Source organism: Myotis daubentonii, chromosome 1, assembly GCF_963259705.1.
Source record: "Myotis daubentonii chromosome 1, mMyoDau2.1, whole genome shotgun sequence".
NCBI lineage: Eukaryota > Metazoa > Chordata > Mammalia > Chiroptera > Vespertilionidae > Myotis > Myotis daubentonii.
In genome coordinates this window covers 70,123,216-70,141,782 of record NC_081840.1, presented here as the reverse complement: position 1 = coordinate 70,141,782, position 18,567 = coordinate 70,123,216, and the positions used below count along the sequence as shown (strand labels likewise).

Sequence of the window (18,567 nt, the reverse complement as noted above, 5' to 3'; positions counted from 1 at the left end):
AATACACAAAAGGGTTTCAATGGTTAAGTGAGCCTGCGAAGCTCTGTGTTTCTACCCCTTGCAGACTTCAAATGCACATTAGCAAATTAGAGGATCTGAAAATTCCTGTGCTAAAGGAAGCCCTGCTCCACTCCAGCGTTCAATCTATTTAACCACAAAGTCTTTTATTTTATTTTATTTTTTTTAGTAATGTCTACTTAAATATCCTTGGAACCGTGGTTTTCCAAATATTGAAGAATATATATTTACTCAATCCGGTTGAGTCATTTCTAGTTGTTAATAATTATAGCAATGCTATATAAATTTACAAAATGGTGTTCTTATATACAAGTTTCGAGAATGATGTTATATATAAATTGTGAATCACGATGTAAGTGCTTAAATTACTTTATAAAGAATGTCAAAGCTTTTTTTGTTTAAAGCTACTTGAAATTTGCTTCTTCATTCAAAAGAATATTCGCGCTTTCAAATAAACAGTATTTCAGGCAAGCATACGGGTCTGCTATTTTGACTGTGGAAGACATAGTTGAGAACTCGTCATTGGCATTCAAAAGGAAGGCGATTATGTCACTACCCCCATTCAAAAATCTTCAATAGGTCCCTATTACCTACCAAATCAAGCACAAACTCTCTAGCCTGCTATTCAATGGCCTGCACAATATGGACCCAATCTTCCCGTCCAAAAAAATATATATATTACTGAAGGCCTGTTACGTTATCATAGCACAATGGGGGCAGAAGGGGAAGATGCCTAAGACATGAAAACTGTCCTCAAGAATCTTACAGTCAAATAGGATAATAAATAAGTCATGTAACCAATCGCTGTAGCACAGAAGAGCCTGATCGTCAGCAGAGAGCATCAGAGGAATGTGGAATAGGACTTCAAAAGAAAAAAGTTACTTCCAACTAGCTGAGCCTGGGGCTGGTGGAGGGCTGAGAGCCCGGCTTAGGGCAGGTAGGTGCTCTTCCAGCTTTTCAACATGCGGCAACTTCCTTTTCCTGGGTATGAATGCAGGATTTCATTTTTAGGTGATTCATCATGGTGCCAATTAAATGGGGTTAGTTCTCAAGCTATTTTTTTAACAGGAGAAAAAAAAAGCTATTTTAAAGGCAATTTTCAAACCAATATTTTTAATGTTTTATTTCCTATGAACCAAGCACAAAAATCACTGTCATTTTATGTAAAGCATGGCATTTAATCCCTATCCCCCAAATCAGTTCAGATTAGATATTATTTATTACTCCCCTTTTGCAGATGCAATGGTGAGGGTTGGAGACTTGCCCTGACAGGTGACAGATCTGAGGATTTAAAGGCAGGCAGGACAATGCCAAAGGCCACATCTTTAACCACTGTCCTACACTGCCCAGAATTAACTTAGGCCCCCAAAAGAGTCATTATTCACGCAACATGCATCAGAATTTCCACTCAACAACTGTACATGTGCAAACAGAATATTCCTTCCCCTCTTCTCCACTGGTTGATCCATGTCCACACTTTAAAACTCATGGCAGGGGAAAAAGAAAACTAGACTGCAGCACCTGTACCAAGGGAAAGGCTTGCATGTTATTTTAAACCCTGTCCCCTTCCCTTCTTCCCACATGTCATCTCTCTATCAGTCCTCTCCCCTCCATCTCTACTGCCACTGTCTTACTGCAGCCCTCATCTGTCTTCTGCAGGATTAACCCACATCCTATAGTTAGTCTTGTTTCCGTCCAATGTATCCTCCACATTCTAAAAGGGCTTTTAGAAAAAAAAAAAATTTAAACTGCATCATGAACTCCTTTTGCTTAAGTTCCTTGGATGTGTTCCCCTCATCCCAGAGCAGAGTTTCCCGGGGGCAGGGATTAAAAATTCAGGCTCCCAGGACTGCCCATGGAGACCCCGATCCTGTGTATCTGCGGTCGGCCTGGGACTCTGTATTTACACGCCCCTTAGGAGCAACTCATCGCCAGGAACGTTTGGTAAACAGTGCTCCACAGCATTAGGTCTAAGCCTCTTGCTGTGGTAAAGGAGGATCTTCACAGACAGCCCCTACTTGCCTCTCCGGCCACCCTTCCCACCTCACATTCTCTCGCACAAGCAGCAATATCGATCTGTTTGTTGCTCTTGCACACACCATGTTGCTTCACACTTCTGGGCCTTTGCATTGGTTGTCCCATGTGCTCCCCAACCCTCCCTACCATGTCCACCTGAAAACACCCACTGAAAGCCACCAAAACCTTGCAAAATCTCGCCAATTCTGTGAAGCCTTCCAAACATATTTCAGACAGAATTCATCACTCCCTCTTCTGAAACACTTTACACTTACATGCTATATGCAGCATCAGAAGCATGCATGTTTACTTGTTTACATTTCTGCGTTACTAAAGCATATAAAGAAAATCCGGACCACACCTCATTCACTTTATATCACTAGCACCTAGGACAGTGCTCGGCACTAATCAGACGGTCAGTGAACGTTGAAGGAAAAGCATATTTGGGGTTTCCACGTAGTCATCAACCTGGACTTTTTAAAAGCCGGTGTTTACTTGATCCTAACAACTATCCTATGACATAATTATTATTCCCAGTTTACAGGTGAAGAAATTGACACGTGTAAAGATTGCCGCTTAGCAGTGGCAGGGCGAGGATGAGCGTTCAGAGCCACCTGCTTCCAAAGCTGCCATTCTCTCTACACCACGCTGCCTCCATGTCAACAAGTCTTCCTCGGACCATCCCCCCAAATGAATATCTATCTTGCATAAGAGTTACGTATAGACATGCCCTGGCGCCCCCCCCTCCTGGGTGATGGTAAACTACTGAAGGCAGGGACCCTTGTAATTTCTATGTTTTTATTCCCAGGGTGCCTTGCTCAATGAATATCTTTGTGTAATGAATTTAAGCAGCATACACTTAGATGTCTTGAAAGATTGAGGGCCTCCGCCCTCCGGACAGGTGTGTGTACCTACATATCTGCCCCAATATGCAACACTATGCCATGAAAGGATACTCATGAGGTAGATTCAACAGGCTTTCAATAATCCAGGATTTATCAGCTTTTCTTCCTCATTCACATTTAGTATATAGAAACTTTGGAGGTTTTATTTTAGTGGATGGCATTTATTACAAATGTTAGTTGGAAGGAGAAATATGAAATTTTACACTCCTCATCTACTTTTGAAAATCTTCAAACTTAAAAAAAAATGAATTCTTGGTTTTGAGGCAACAGTAACACCTCTAACTGGTGGTGAGGGTTAAGGAATAAGTGTTTTGATGAAGCAAATATTCTACTGACTGAAGGGTAAGCAGCTACATCTTGTATGAATTATCAGCCTAAAAAGAATTAGAACCCAGTAAAATATACTGAACTGGTGTAAGTTTCTCCTGAAAATCCTTTTAGATTTTTGTGAAGTTGTTTGGAATACATTTCAGGAAAGGATCTAGTCTCAGCCTCTGTAATGATCAGCATTTAGTGTTCTTGTGAAGTATAGACATTCCCACACCGAGAGGGTCTAATTGATTAGATAACGATAATGGAAAAGTTGCTCTGTATTTACAAAATACCCCTCATTCCTATCTGGCTGGACAGTGGTTTGATATTAAGGCATCACCTGAAGTGCCCTATGCCTGAATTGTGACATTCTACGATCCCTGGAAAATGAACTGGCAACCAAGAAAAGAAAAAGCTCTCCTTGTAAACAAAAGCAAGAAACAAAACAAAAAAAATGTTATTTCACTACATGCTATAACTAGCCTATAAAATCAGGGAACTAAAATTGCTCATAGTATAGCTCTAAATTTAAAAAATATATATATGTTAAAAAAGAATAAGTACAAATAGAAAAATATTATGGCCCATGATTGTAAACATCAAATGCCTGGAGCTTGAATTGAAAGATCACAAAATTCAGTCCTTTTCACAGGTAAGCAAAAGTCCAAAGAGATTAAGAGACTCATCCAAGGCCATGGAGCAAATTAGTGTCAGCACAGGACAGAAGGACAACGGAATAAAGGAACGAACAGTGGCTGGTTCCAGGTGATGTTATGGACTCTTACTTAATGGAATCTCCAGGACATGCAGGCTTTCCCCCACTTTGCAGATGTAGAAACTAAATCTGGTAGAGACTGAGTCAAACTGGGATTTGAACCCATGCCTCTACCTCCTCAGTCTGTGCCCTTTGCAGGCCTCTTGACTCACAGTCCAAGATTCTAAACAGAATCCCAAGCAGATGAAAAAGAGCTCACGACAAGGTTTTGCTTGCGTCACCCAAAATAATTATACTTACTCAAAAGCAAACTATGAAACAACTAAAGGACATATGTAGGAAATCAACAAAAGCATGTGGGGCCTAAAAATTCACGAATTACTTCCAGACTACCTGTGTATGAAGACCAATGACTTCCCCCAAGGTCATGCTCATCCTAAACAAGCAGTACAAGCAGCATGGACTCTGAGTTCATCATGGGAAACGGCCACATTAAGCAATTTTCCTTATTAGGCTTGCCATTATATTAAAAAATATATCTACCTACTTTTTTTGGTAGAGATAGCATCATTAAAAAATCCCATCTCCAAATTCTGACCATATGTACATAATTAAGACCTCATTAAAGGACAAATAATACTACTTACAATAAGAATCTAAAATTTAAGAACCTACCTATTACTAAAAGAATTCTAAGTTTGAGTTGGTGGTCCATTAGCTTATTTAAGGTAGTGTGGTATACAGCAAAATTTCAGTAAAAGGAAGTATTTTATTATCTATTTTTAAATATATTTTTATTGATTTCAGAGAGGAAGGGAGAGGGAGAGATAGAAACATCAATGATGAGAGAGAATCACTAATTGACTGCCTCCTGCACACTCACCACTGGGGAATGAGCCAGGAATCCGGGCATGTGCCTTGACCGGGAATCAAACCGTGACCTCCTGGTTCATAGGTCAATGCTCAACCACTGAGCCATGCCAGCCAGACTATTTTTTTATTATCTCTTAAGGATGTAATGGGATGAGATTGAATGTATCAATATGTTCAAAATAGTTTGTTTATGTTGTGGCGCACATCAGAGTACATAAGTGCAAAGTTTTGATCAGTTTGTCCACCTTAAAAAGCGAAAAAAGTGAAATCTGTGGGTTTTGTTAATTGACTCAAAAGTGGACCTACTATTGCTAGATAGTTGAATAGGTGACTATCCCTGCTTTGGAAAAGACGTGAGAGCGATCCAGAACAAAATAATTACAACACAAAATGTGAAAGATGGAGGTAGAAAGTGCCAGGACACAGAAAAGGGGACACTGTCCTCTATTTGGGCAAATCAAGAAGGCTTCCGGAGGAGATGACGAAAGAGTGCCCTAGGCAAAAGAGAGGCAGGGACACACTTCCTCTAGGTCTGCCTCCATTACCGCCCCTTTTCCCCAGCAAACTGAGGGACCCTATCATGACAGACAGGGTGGGGCCAAAATAGCTTTATAGTTATGAGTACACAAAACCCAGAGTTAATTCTTGTATTATTATTTATTAATTATTGTATTAATTTTAATCGATCAACTATAAAAGTACTTTGGCCCAGCCTTGTAGAATGAAATGGGTCACTTTCATTTTAATGATAAACTAGATTTTAGTGAAATCCCATAGTATTTTCTTGGTCGTTAGAAAGAAAGTGGGTAGCTCAAGACTACTGAGAGACAAATTTGGTAGATAAAAATGGTTTATATTACTGTCTGCTGTGACATCAAAATATTTTAGAGGCCAAATTAAAAACAAATGTCAGCCTAGCAAGATCAATAAAAAGTTATTCTCCCACTACCCATCCCCCAAAGAAACACCAGTAAGAATTTCAAGAAACTCTCTGAGGGTAGAAACAGAAAGAAAGAGGAAGGGGGAAATAATAACATGGCGTCAGTGTAGACTATTCTTCCGAAGCGAAGGGAAGACAATGAAGGGGAAAATAGAACACGTGTATTACAATGTATAGCAACACCAGGCTGCGTTTGATGCTCTGGAGGGCTTCAACAAGTACTGTTCAGCCAAAAATCAATTGAAAAATCAGCATGATAACAGAGCATGAGTTGCCCTATAATAGCCTTAAGACCCCCAAGGCTATGCAAGTCGCTTTCATCTGCCACACTGCACTGACTCCAGGGGAACCTCACTTCCCCTCACCGAGAACTGCGCCTGCCTGTGTTTCTAACCTACTGCTTACCCTCCCTTGAAAGGAGAGCTGTCAAGGACTGATGATGTTTTAAAGTGGTTTTTAAGAATTTTTTTCCCTTTTGCTTTATTCTTTATCTTGTCTTGACATTTGCACTCCAATTCAGCCTACAGTATCAGTCATAGACTATTCCCACAACGTTCGCTGGCCAAGCATCGTCTCTGGATAAGCTAATCGTCTTGTATTTTGTGTGCCTTCACTGACAGACATGAAACTGCCCCTTCATAAAACCAGAGTCCCGGCGTATGCAAATGGGAGCAATGCGCAGCATTGTTATAAATATACATATATAGTTCATTCCAAGATTTCATCTCAATATTTCTTCGATCACTTCCTCACAATGTCTGGTTTGTTCAATTTATACTTCTACTTGGCATTTGGTGTAAACCCCCAAAGATAAGATACATCTGTCCCTTAGTCACAAATCTTGGCATTTTTACCTTCGCTCAATTGTGAAATGATGGGTTGAAAATTACCTTGCTTATTATTAGAAGGATTTCCTCATAAGAAAACATTTTATTTCCCAACTTTTGAATGTGACATGAGCTGCATCAACTCAGTAGTGACATATCAGAGCTTAAGGAGGACATATAAACACCCTGATCCGTGTGTGAGAGAAGGAAGAGCTAATTGGAAGTCAGCTTCCCTGTGATTATCAGCTTGTTTATGGGGAGGGAGGAGGACTCTGAATGGCACTGTAAATTCATCCCTGATTATGGTGTTAAAACCAGAGCTCCTTTCCACAAGCTCCTCCAAAGCCCCCCAACCCAATCCATTTTGTTTAGTTACAAAGGGTTGTGCACTGTTTTCAGAGCATGACAGTTTTTCATGCTTTGATTTTCTCCAGTTTTAAGAAAAATTAATCAGTTGAACAAGCCAGTTGTCAGATTTCACTTCCCTCATGGCAGAAAGCACACATATTCATTGTCTGCTATAAGAATAAATTTTAGTAATTTTTCCCCGTGTCAATATGAATATTAGACTGACCCAATTAATATGAAATGCTTCTATGCTGCTGGAACAGACAGTGCTACAGAAAGAGCCATTTGCACAACCTGTTCATGATTATGGGCCATAAGGACACAAAGATGGCACACACATTTGTGGGCCATCTGAATTCTTATACGGAAACGGGAGGGGGGAGGAGAGAGGCATGACATGAGCTTGACTGTCGTGGGTCATGTTTTTTAATCCGGAGTATTGGACATGTAACACAGCAACAAGAGCTGATCATTTTGTTTAATCACCTTTTGGATCTTTGCCAGATGGTCTCTATTGAGAGCGCCGCAAACAGAGAGAGATGAACTGCGTCTAACACGCCACCAGAGCTTTCCCGTAAATGTCTGAGAACTGATTCCAACAAGAATTTAGTCTCAGAGCAGAAAGGGATACATTTAAAAACTATGTGCATTAACTATACTTTTCCCCATAGAATCCTCACTTGGCATGAATAATTTACCCACTCTTATGCTAATGGGATCATGAAAGTATCCCTCTGTCTTTAGTGCAGCTATTCTCAGCTTTCAGTAATTACCCCACCCAGTGAAAATAACATGGCTTCTGCATTGAACGGCCGACTAGTACCTGACAATTAGAAAGATCATGGCTGACGGTGGAAGGTTCCAGAGCTGGACAGAGAAACCCTTGGCACCCAAGGAAGAGTACCGCGTAGAGCACCGTGGGTCTTGGGGGAGGATGCATGGGGCGGAAAGCAGGGGAAAGAGAAGAAAAACTGTGCCTTGTCAAGCTTTTCTTTTTCTGACTTATCAAATTTTACTTAAATAAAAGTATGTTCCTCTTTATAAGTGTAAAAGACACACATGACAAGATTAGTTTTGAAGAAAAAATAAATAAACGATATCTTAGAAAAAGAATTAGAGTTATCTTTAAAGCACATCTGCATTAAGTATTTATTTTATCAGAATTTTTTTAAAAATCTAAGTAGTGGAAAAATCCTCTACATCTTGCTTTTTGGAGGGAAAAAAGAGGTTGTTTTTTTTAAAAAAAAACAAAAAAAAAAAAAACCAAAAACCCTCACTCTCAACCTCTGTCCACAAAACTCCATGTTAGGTAGTTCACTGTGTAAAAATTATCAGGCTAAAACATCTGGGAAAGAAAGCTATGAAACAGCAGGGAATGTGGCTGGTTTATTGTTTATCTTTTGTTTATGAGGCAGTATTCAAGTTTAATTACTACTCTAAATTAAACTCTAACTGGCACCAGGAGACATCCCTTTACATGACTAAGTTAAAAAAAAATATATAGAAATCCCAACTCTGGGTTTTTCAAGTAAGTTGATACATATAGGAAGAAATTACTCAAAATTAACAGCAATTACAGAAAGCTTTTAAGCATTTATGGGCACCATTACATGTTCCTAGAGCATTTATTTATTAGAAGAGTTTTATTTTATTTCTAATGGTTACTATTTTTTAAAGTCCTAAGAAAATCAACAGGAATTATTTGAATGTTTGCTGGTGTTTAAAGGATGCTATATTTTTGACATTATTTTTTTTTGGGGGGGGAGGGGAGAGAATGAAAATGAAACATACATATTCTATATACAACAGTTCCTTCTATGGCAATGATCAACTTTCAATTACATTCTCAGAGAATTTTCTATACAATTAAAAGAACAGGAAGGAAAAGAAATGTCATTGCATTTATTGTAACAGCAAGTGACCAGTTTCGGATGAACTTAGCTCCAGGAAAAATAAAAGTTAAAAGCAACTAGCAAAAGATTATGCCAGATGGCATCTGTCATATTGTATTTAGGGTTATTTTAAAGAGAGTGCCGCCACTATGAAAACATTCCGTTGACAGAGTTTTCCTAGACTGAATAAGAAATTCCAGTAGAATATATTCAGGACCACCGTAAGTAGGTTTGAAATACTCCCCACCCCCCCACCTTGTGTAAATATAACTGGAATATGTTGGTGGGGGAGAATACTATTTCATAACTATCGCATATATTATAAACTCAGAAATGTAAGACTATTTTAGATGTCTGCTTATCTATAAATACTTACATCCAATATACAGGGGGTATTTTTAGGTTTCGACACCATGATGGCTAAAGAACTGGATAATAAATAAATAAGTATCTAGCAATGGAATTCTAGTCTCACTGCCAGGGTGAGAGATAGGGACATCAAGAGAGGGGTTTGGCAGGTGGCAGCACTGGGAGGAACTGTGCTGGCTTGTGCAGCCCCATGTCCTGAAAGATTAGAGGAGACGAATGCATTTAGGTTAAACTGGGTCTGGCAACAGTATGGTTAACGTGCGTGTGGTGTGCAGTGTGAGCTCAGCAGTTACTGGGCCAACTGTCTCGGTATTTCTGGGAATCCTGCCTATTCACAGTGCAGGGATTGTTCAATTGCTGCAAAATGTACAAAATGAATTTTACAAAAATGAATTGTAAGGAAGGCCCCATTACAACGATTTTACAGCAAAGATGTCAACATCAATTTTTCTTTCATGCATAGCTAATGATTAAAACAGCATATTCCATTTGCCTAAGACAATTCATTTCATATTGGCACATCAAAATATTGAAACACCAAGTTATCTTTACTCTACCCTTTTTATTCATTGCCGCTGAACCCATACCATTGTTCAAACCAGGAAAAATAAAACAAACTTGGCACGGAATACTTAAAACAAAGGCTCATCAATATTCTCCAATTTGTCAACATCTCAATTACAGCACTGGAAAAAATGTAAATTTCATGTGCTCTAAACACTGAGGGGTCTATTCTCTTGCCAATTCACATGCGTAACTCCCATCAGCGTTAATGGGAGTTACACAAACCCATCAATAATAATAATACTTGTACATATATTGTGCCTTTCATCTAAGGCTCTCAAAGTGCTCTGTGAACAAGGGGGCTGCTTCCTAGTCTTTACTCTGGCGAAATACACAATGAAATACAAGGCAGCTTTTGACTCAGCAGGTACAGAATGAGGGACCCCAGGCCTTATTATCAAGCCCCACTTCACTGATGGGAAGCCAGATACACAGAGGGCCAGTGACTTCCACAGAGCCACTGGTCTGCACCCTAAATCTGTCCCTGAAAAAACAGATTTCTTTCTTCCTTCTAAAATGACTATCAAGCAGGCTCCCTCCCTCTGGCTGCTCTGAGCAAAAGAAACCAGAGTGAATAAAAGTCTGGATCATATTTATACAGTTCACTGCTAGGCTTGTGCTGTTTGGAAGACACAGTAGAGTCAGTTTTACATTTTACCAAGTTTGTTTCTTAGAAGTTTTAAAAAATCTGATTTTTTCCCCCTCCTTTCGGTTTCTTGCACAAACACTAGGGCGGAAAAGATGACCTTTCACCTGTGTAACTGTAGCTCTTTCGCTATCAAGTCATAAAATGAGGTATTTTTACATTCCAAAGGAAAAAATTTGTATGAATCATTTTCGTAAAAATATTCACAAAAATTATAAAGCAACATACATGCATGTATTGTTTTATAGCATATGGCTATTAAAGTTTAATTAAAAATGTGTAGGAAAACACTGTATTTACTACAATTCATCCCTATTTTTTCTGTTTATCATAATTTGTTTTGAAACTGAATCATTTTACAGTTTTCCATATGCCTGTTGTGCTAATAAATTCTGAATACGTAAGAAAAACTCTTTTCTAAACCATAAACTTGGTTTCTAATGTAATATTATAATATCTTTAATACTAAGAACATAAATTTCCCTCTTAGGTTTTCCATTATACATCAACCCTAAGATTTAACCTGGGATAAGCATATGCGATTTAGTCAATATCTCTGTTGACTTTGCCCTGAAGCAGATAATTAATCTTTCCCACAGAAAGCTACTCTGGACAATTCAGTGGGACAAAATATAAAAATGTCTTGAAAACATGTTTAAAAGACTAATAAGGGTATGGGCATGACAAAATACGCTGGAGTCTGGCCTTCAAAATGTAGGGTCTACTGTAAAAATCAGAATACCCTTAAACATGTGTTTTGGAACCACTGATGTGGGAAGCCAGGTAAGAAAGCCTCCATGTCAAAACATCCTCCATTTTATAGGAATCATAAGTTCTTTTGTCCCTTACATTTTAATATGTAAAATGACTGACTTCCTAGTACTCATTCACATAAGTTACCATGTCCATTCTTAAATCCCACAGAGATATGGTTAAAGAAGCAAAATCCTACAGGTATCAAATCCTTCAACAGTGCATAAGTGGGTACAGCTCCCCACAACATAGAGGTGTGTGTATATTGTTTTTAGCCAGTGTGTTGGTCTCTTTCTTGACCAAAACAACAACAACAAAACTAACCCAAATGACAAAACTCCATGCCGTTACTGCAACTCTTCCCTGCTCCAAATCCCGGGTCTTCGCTCTCCCCCTCCCCTTGTCTCTGGCCCCTTCCTGCTATCTCCCTTGGCCATAACTCAACCAACCCAACAGAACCAGTCAGTTTTAGATTTCAGTTGGGACCTCAGTGACCTGTTAATGAATCTACAGAGAGGAGAAAAACTCACAGTGTTGAGTTATGCCTGGTGTTGCTAGCTGACTTGGAGTCAGAAATGCTTGAAGCGTTAACGTAATTGCAAGAATGTGAAAAATGAAGCGCTGAGCTCCTGCGCGAAGTGAAAGGTCAAAGCGAGCCTCACACACAACAAGTCTTTGGAAGATAGCCTCATTAGACCATTAAGTCTGCTTCTCCTTTCCCCCTCTTTTGCACAGTGTTGAGCGTGTTTTGTTTTTATTAATAGATACCTTTCCCCCTCTATGTGGCAGCAATTTAGGGTGGTAGGGAGGGTGGAGTCATAGAAAGCTTTCCAGATTTAACCACATTGAGAAGTCAGTCCATCACCATGACACAGAACTACAATTAAGCCACTGCATTGCAGAGTCATTGAGTTTACACATATGTCACCTTCAAAATGCCATATAGTTTAGTTGTCTTACATATAATCTACCTGGTCCAATAAAAACAGTACATATAGCCTCCATACATATGATTCACAAGTTCTTCCACAATTTATCACCTGTCAGTATTCATTTCTGTGTCAGTTGCAACTTGTATAAACCTAGATTCTGATTTGGACCCATTCTCAAGTTAATGACATCCCAGAAAGGACATTTCCTAGACTCTTCCGGAATACCAGGAATCCAAAATCCATGGCCAGAGAAGTTTGGAAGAGTGAAGGCACTCACCCTACATCACCAACCTTCTTGTAAAGGGCACATATGACTATAGTTCAAGCTGTTAAACTGTCCTACTTTGAAGACTGTCTAATACTTAAATATTGTGGCTATAATCACAGTCATAATAGAGATGAAATAGAGCTAGGAGATCAGACACCAGATAATGTAAAATATTAAAAAGTAAAATCTATACACTTTTCTGGACCACATTCAGAAATGCATCTTCCTTTAAATTATCATTTTAGCCATAGAAGAGTCATCCCTATCAACATAAAATCACTCTTTGTGCAATAGGTGAGTTTTAAATGGTAAAATTTACTCCAAATCACACCAGCCTTCCTTGTCACCTGCACTTCATGTCCCCTTTGCCCTCTGATTATTGTAATTTTTAGGACTTGTGACAAAAGTCGCCATGGCCGCTGAATGGAAACAAATAAACGTCTAAGAATTTCAAAACCCGTATTCCCAAGATAAGATTCCATATAAAATTCGCGCAGGACTTCTGGAGCTAAAAAGAACGGATTGTTGCATCTTCTGTGCTTTAGAGGCATTAATGCTTGATTATAGAGAACTCTTACAGTGGGTATTACAAACAAAGGATAGTGTTTATAGCATAATTAAAACTACTGCACCTAGTTGCAAAGGAGCTCGTCATTCTGTTTCCGCACACACAGAAGTGTAGATAACCAAATTTGTAAAAGAATTGGCAGAACTAATCAATTGTTAGTGCAATGCCTACTTAAAGACCAGACACCTCATTTTGATTTTTCTTAAGTAATGTAAGTTAAAGAGAGGAAATACTAAGTAGTCTCCTAAATAGCAGCTGATTCTGCTCCCTAACCTGCCATCCTCTTGTTTCCAGGGAGGCAGATGTACTGAAGTCATAAAATATTGAAGTTATTTTAGTCATGCCTACTTTGCACAAGGAAAATGCTTGACCTTTTACCTTGCTCACTGCTGTTGTCTCCACTCTGGGAAGCATGACCCCCGCTGGAGGGCCCTGGGGTGCCTGCTGAGTGGGTGGAGGTTGCGTCATCGTGATCTCGCCAAGATGCAGGATTCTGATGTCAGGATTCCAAGAAATGTGTCCATAGTTACCATGTCAGCCATAGATGAGGAACCAAGAAGAGAGGTACAGAGAGAGACAAAATGTGTACATATTAGTATTTGTGGAATTAGGCATCTATAGATGCCATGCTACAGTATGTTGTCTTTTCAGCAATAGGTACCAAAAAGATGCTCTGGAACCTTGATGAGGTCATGATCACATCAATGTACACATTTGTTAAGACAAATTGGCAGACACTTAAAATGGGTACATTTTTATCACACACAAATTGTGCCTGAATAAAGTTAATTTTTAAAGTTAGGAGGAAAAAAAGCTTACTTAAAAACCTAAAAGTCATTTCCTCTTGCCATCTTAATTAGGGCATACTCTTCCATGAAATAGGTCACAATGCTCTTGTTTGCTAAATACTTCAGAACATTTGCCATCTACAAAACTCAGTGAGTCCCTTAAAAAATAAAACAAAACAAAAAACTCAAGAGTATAGGAGTCAGCTCTTCGCACCTTTCAAATGCATTGCCCTAAAACAACCTGACCAAACCCTCACAATTGTCATCAACTGATTATACAACCAACAGACCCAGTGATATTAATCATCGCATCAGTACCTAATATATGATCAGTTCTGCTTTAATTTGCACAAACAGCAAGAAAAAAGTGAAGCAACTATGAACCGTCAGCTATCTAATAAACCGGACAGGCCTTGCCCGTGAGCAAGGGGAGCTTCAATTCGCAGAGCGGGGCTCTTTCCTGGGAGAACACTACTTGTTCCCAAGGACAAGCGGGCAGACCCAACTATAGCTCATGCCACTTTGCTGAGTGTATTCTTCCCCTGGCCCTCCTCCCCTTTCCTGATCATTCCCAATACCCGGCTGCTGCTTAAAGGAAAACAGGAATTCTAATGTACAGGAAGGACTTTATCAGCACCACATGAAGGCAGGCCAGAGATGGAATTTCCTCTGGCAGAAATGTCCCCATAGGAACAGCACGTGAAACACACCACCCATAGGCCAGCGCTGTGCACTTGTCACCTGTATGCAGGGACTTCAGCTAAGCTCACAGACTTACTGGCAAGTACATTCTGGGGCAGGAGGATTCTTTGAGGGAAAAAATAAACAACAACAACTCAATCTCTGAAAGTACGCCATTTCTTCTTACAAGAATGGGTAAGGATTCAGACAGACCAACATGCTTATAGGCAACAGGCAAACACTTTGACCACCTGAAAGCAATCTGGCAGTGTTATCAGTGCATATAGTTTATCCAGAAAAAGAATCAGTCTATCATTTTCCTCGACATCAACTCTATAGTGTACATACAGGACATAAAATCTTACCAAATAAAATTTAAAGCCAAGCCGAGACCAAATAGAGGACGAGTCTCGCTTGGAACAACAACCGAAAAAAACTTATGTGCGGTTATGCTACAAACTGATTGCAAATTAATATTTAGCATTTTTGATAAATAAGCTATAGAGCTTTCAAATGACCCAAAGCTCTATAGATTAATAACATCTATCTCAAATAATGCTACTGGCATCGCCATCAGGCCTGCAATTGATTCAAAGTGAAAACCCCAAGGAGAAATTTAGTGACTATAAATACGGCGCAAGTATAGATCCTTAAAATAAAGATATGTTTTAGAAAATAGATTAGAAAATGAAATTGCATAGAATAAAATGAAAACCAAGGATCTCTGCTTCCTATATTAAGACAAAGTCATGCCTGTGATCTCTCTTTTATAAGTTAGAAACCACTCCAAGAGTTTCAACCTAAAGATAAAGAGAATATAGCGTCCCTTGAAGGTTTGTAGCCTGGATGGTAATCAGATAAAGAGCCAGAAGAAAGAGAGAGAGGAGAGAGAGAGAGAGAGAGAGAGAGAGAGGGAGAGAGAGAGAAAGAGAGGGAGAGAGAGAGAGAGAGAGAGAGAGAGAGAGAGAGAGAGAGAGAAACAATAGCATGGTGTGAGTTTAGTCCTGCAATAGCACTGGCTAGTAGAGGCTTCTTTTAGAAAACACAATGGCTGCAACACACTCACCTCAGCTTAACTTAACAGTGTACACAGCACGTGATGTTAGTTTTATGCACTGCAGGCTTTTTATTAAGCCGGCTGCTATAAAAGCTCCTTACCCCTCATGAAAATTACAATAATTAACCACTAACACCTCGACTATGTTTTAAGGCAAATGTCATCCAATAGCTACTAGATAATCGTTGAAATGAAGCTCGAGGAGGCTTTCTGTTTGGGCACTCGAGTAATTTGAAGGGATCACCCAGAAGGACATCCTGCACCTGAAAGCAGTGGTTTGTCCCTATCGGTCAAACCTGGACTGAGTTTAAAGTCAGCTCTCATTCATTTATAGCTCAGTTTATTTCTTTCGGTGGTCTTTCTGGAGGAGGTGTTTTCTAAGGTAAAGGAGTAGAAAGTAAGTGACATAAGCAAATATTACTTAAGAACAGCTGGTTCCTCCAAGCAAGTTGGGTCTTTGGTTTTCAGCCCAGACCTGAGATCAGCTCAAGTTCACTATCTAACCCACATGCCCCCGTCTCTCCCCTCTTTGCTCTCTCAGGTGTTTATTTCCATGGAGGATCTCAAGTATTAGCATCTAGTTTCAGAGATGGACACAACTGAAGGTGTACCATGATATTCATCCAACTTGACAGCAGGAAAGACAGATTAAATCCCTCTGGGGTTTCAAGGCTGAGGAGTTGCCCTAAACTTGGATGTACTGGGCTACACCATGGTGACCTGACCGTATACCCAGACAAATATTGATAATCTGGTCAATGAAAAATCGCTATCTCCTTGGTCATAAAAAATGATAACCTACATGGTCAGATAAAATGTAATCCATTGCCCATAACACTGTTTTTCGTTTTTTGTTTTTTTCTTAAATGGAAATATTTGTTTATATCACAACTCCTTTCTTCTTCTTTTCCCTCCCTAGATAGTTTCCAAGTTTACATCCTTCAAGAATAACGGCCTGGCTTTCTGCCAAATTATATGCAGGAGTTTCGTGAATCTTGAAACCAAAGTGGCATACGAGAGCATGTAAGACACATGACGTATGTAGAAAAATAAAGAGACGTGCTTTCCGTGTGCATGTGTGTGGGTGAGTATTCCGGTGTGTGCATTCCACAATACACGTCCTGTTCTTCAGCCAAAAGTATCGGGAAGACACCGAGGGCAAGGAATGAACATGTTTCTATTCCCAGTGGCTCTAATAATTGGGAGTCAAATATGGTACTCTTCTTGCTCTTATGTAATTGCGTTAAAGAGCAGTGTTAGCAGGAGAGAGGCAGTGAATACCGAGTGGAGCACAATAGAAGGAGATAGAAAATAGATACAAGGAGCTGGGTCTCCAGAGGCAGTATTTCCTATTTGCTGGGCTGCAGACTCACAGCTGATAATGCAAGTTGTAATTAATATAAAAGCAGGAGACAAGATGGGGAGAGCTTGTAGGAGCGGGGCCACAGGAGATCGCTCTGCCGCTCTCCTGTTTCTCATTTACACACAGCTTTCCCTGGAAAACACAATTCTGCCAGTGTTTTCTCCCTTGAAAGTTAAAAAAAAAATTGACTTAGTACCATCATTGAATTTTGCTAAATCTAGAAAAGAGCGGAGCGAGGACAAGAGTCTCCAGGCATAGGAAGCAAATTGTACGTGCACCTCTTTTGTTGAGGTTGCAGATATGGTGGAAACTGTAACATTTCACACCATTATGGCATTTCTGTGGGGGACCTGCCTAGGGTTCTCTTTAGTAAGTCCTGGCACATTGGTGATATTTTCCTGTTTAAATAACTGCACAGAGATCATGGTTCTTCCACTCAAAGGGATGATGGAGTCAATGTATGAGGTCTTATAAATAAATTCAAAAACTGAGCGGGTCAGTAAAATGTTATGAGGCTTCAAGAAAGAAAAAAAAAAGGCATCCTACACACAGGTTTTATCTAAAATAATCTGAAGCACCTCAGACCCCAAGTGAAAAGGTGACTCAATGGCCATGGTTAGGAGAGAGCCTTAGCTCGGAAGGAGGACCCTGGTGCCACCTCTGACTTATCATGTGAACTTGAGCAAGTGTTGTTCTTTAGGTTCCTGGGACTTGTTTCCTTTCTCTCTCTAAAATGAAGAAGGCGGGTGGGATCATGGAGATCACTTTCACTTCTTACTTCTGTTATTAAAAATAATTTAAAATAACATTTGATTTTCTAGAACCCACACAATGAAAACATATAATACAGAGTCAAAAGTTATATATGAACTTGGAAAGCACAGTAAAGCAATTCAGAATGTGTTCATAGGTGGAAAGTAATATATATATATGCAAATGGAGAGCACAAACTAATTTGACTACATATGTTGAAACAACAAAGGCAAGATATGCTTGTATCAGTACACATAATTGAAACCATTAACATATTCCCTATGACTTTATGATGTTCTCACTCTTAATTGACATTATGCAAAAATTATGTTTTAAAAAATAGGATGAAGACTCCTATCATAAGGTATGCAAGGCTACAAAACTTTAAAATGTCAATTGTATGGTTTGAAAAATGTTGGAATTTCCCTTTGCTATTCTAAAGTTGACATAAGAACTCAGGGGAAGTGCGTGTGCTTTCAGAACATGGACTCAATCTGTAAAAATGCACAGAGAGCCAGGTCTCTCCCTCATCCTCCCGCATCCACCCCTCCGTGAAGCTTTGGGAAGTAACACAGGCACAGCTCTCAGAGAAGTAGCAAGTACTCTTTGCAAAAAACTCCTCCATTTAATGGAGCAACTTTTAGAGAAGATGGCAATTTCTTATATTGTTGGTGTAATGTCATACTGTAATAAGTCTCCTATAGCTTTGAATTGCGTTGAAATATTCCATAGAGTATCAGTCTGAAAACCATCAGAAAATGAATTTTGAAAAATATCACAATTTTAATCCGAGAGTGAATGCCTGTGGTTGTCAAGTGCATATTTGTTTAATTTCATCTCATCACAGTGACACTGAAAACAGACTCCAACTGCACAACCTAAGTGATTTAAATAATATAATTATTCAACATGGGAAATCGACAGGAAAGCTATCAACCACCAGAAACTATGCAAAAGCAATAACAGAAAGCCCATGCCT

General features: G+C 39.3%; 1 protein-coding gene across 8 annotated transcripts in view; it reads right to left on the bottom strand.

The window, feature by feature from the left end:
• MEIS2 (Meis homeobox 2) overlaps positions 1-18,567 on the bottom strand; it is a 205,442-nt gene that overhangs the window by 174,867 nt on the left and 12,008 nt on the right. For all 8 annotated transcript variants that reach the window (XM_059705233.1, XM_059705224.1, XM_059705207.1 and 5 more), the window contains one exon: positions 13,325-13,439. In XM_059705233.1, the coding sequence (XP_059561216.1) occupies positions 13,325-13,439 (115 nt within the window). The remainder of the gene's footprint in view (positions 1-13,324; positions 13,440-18,567) is intronic.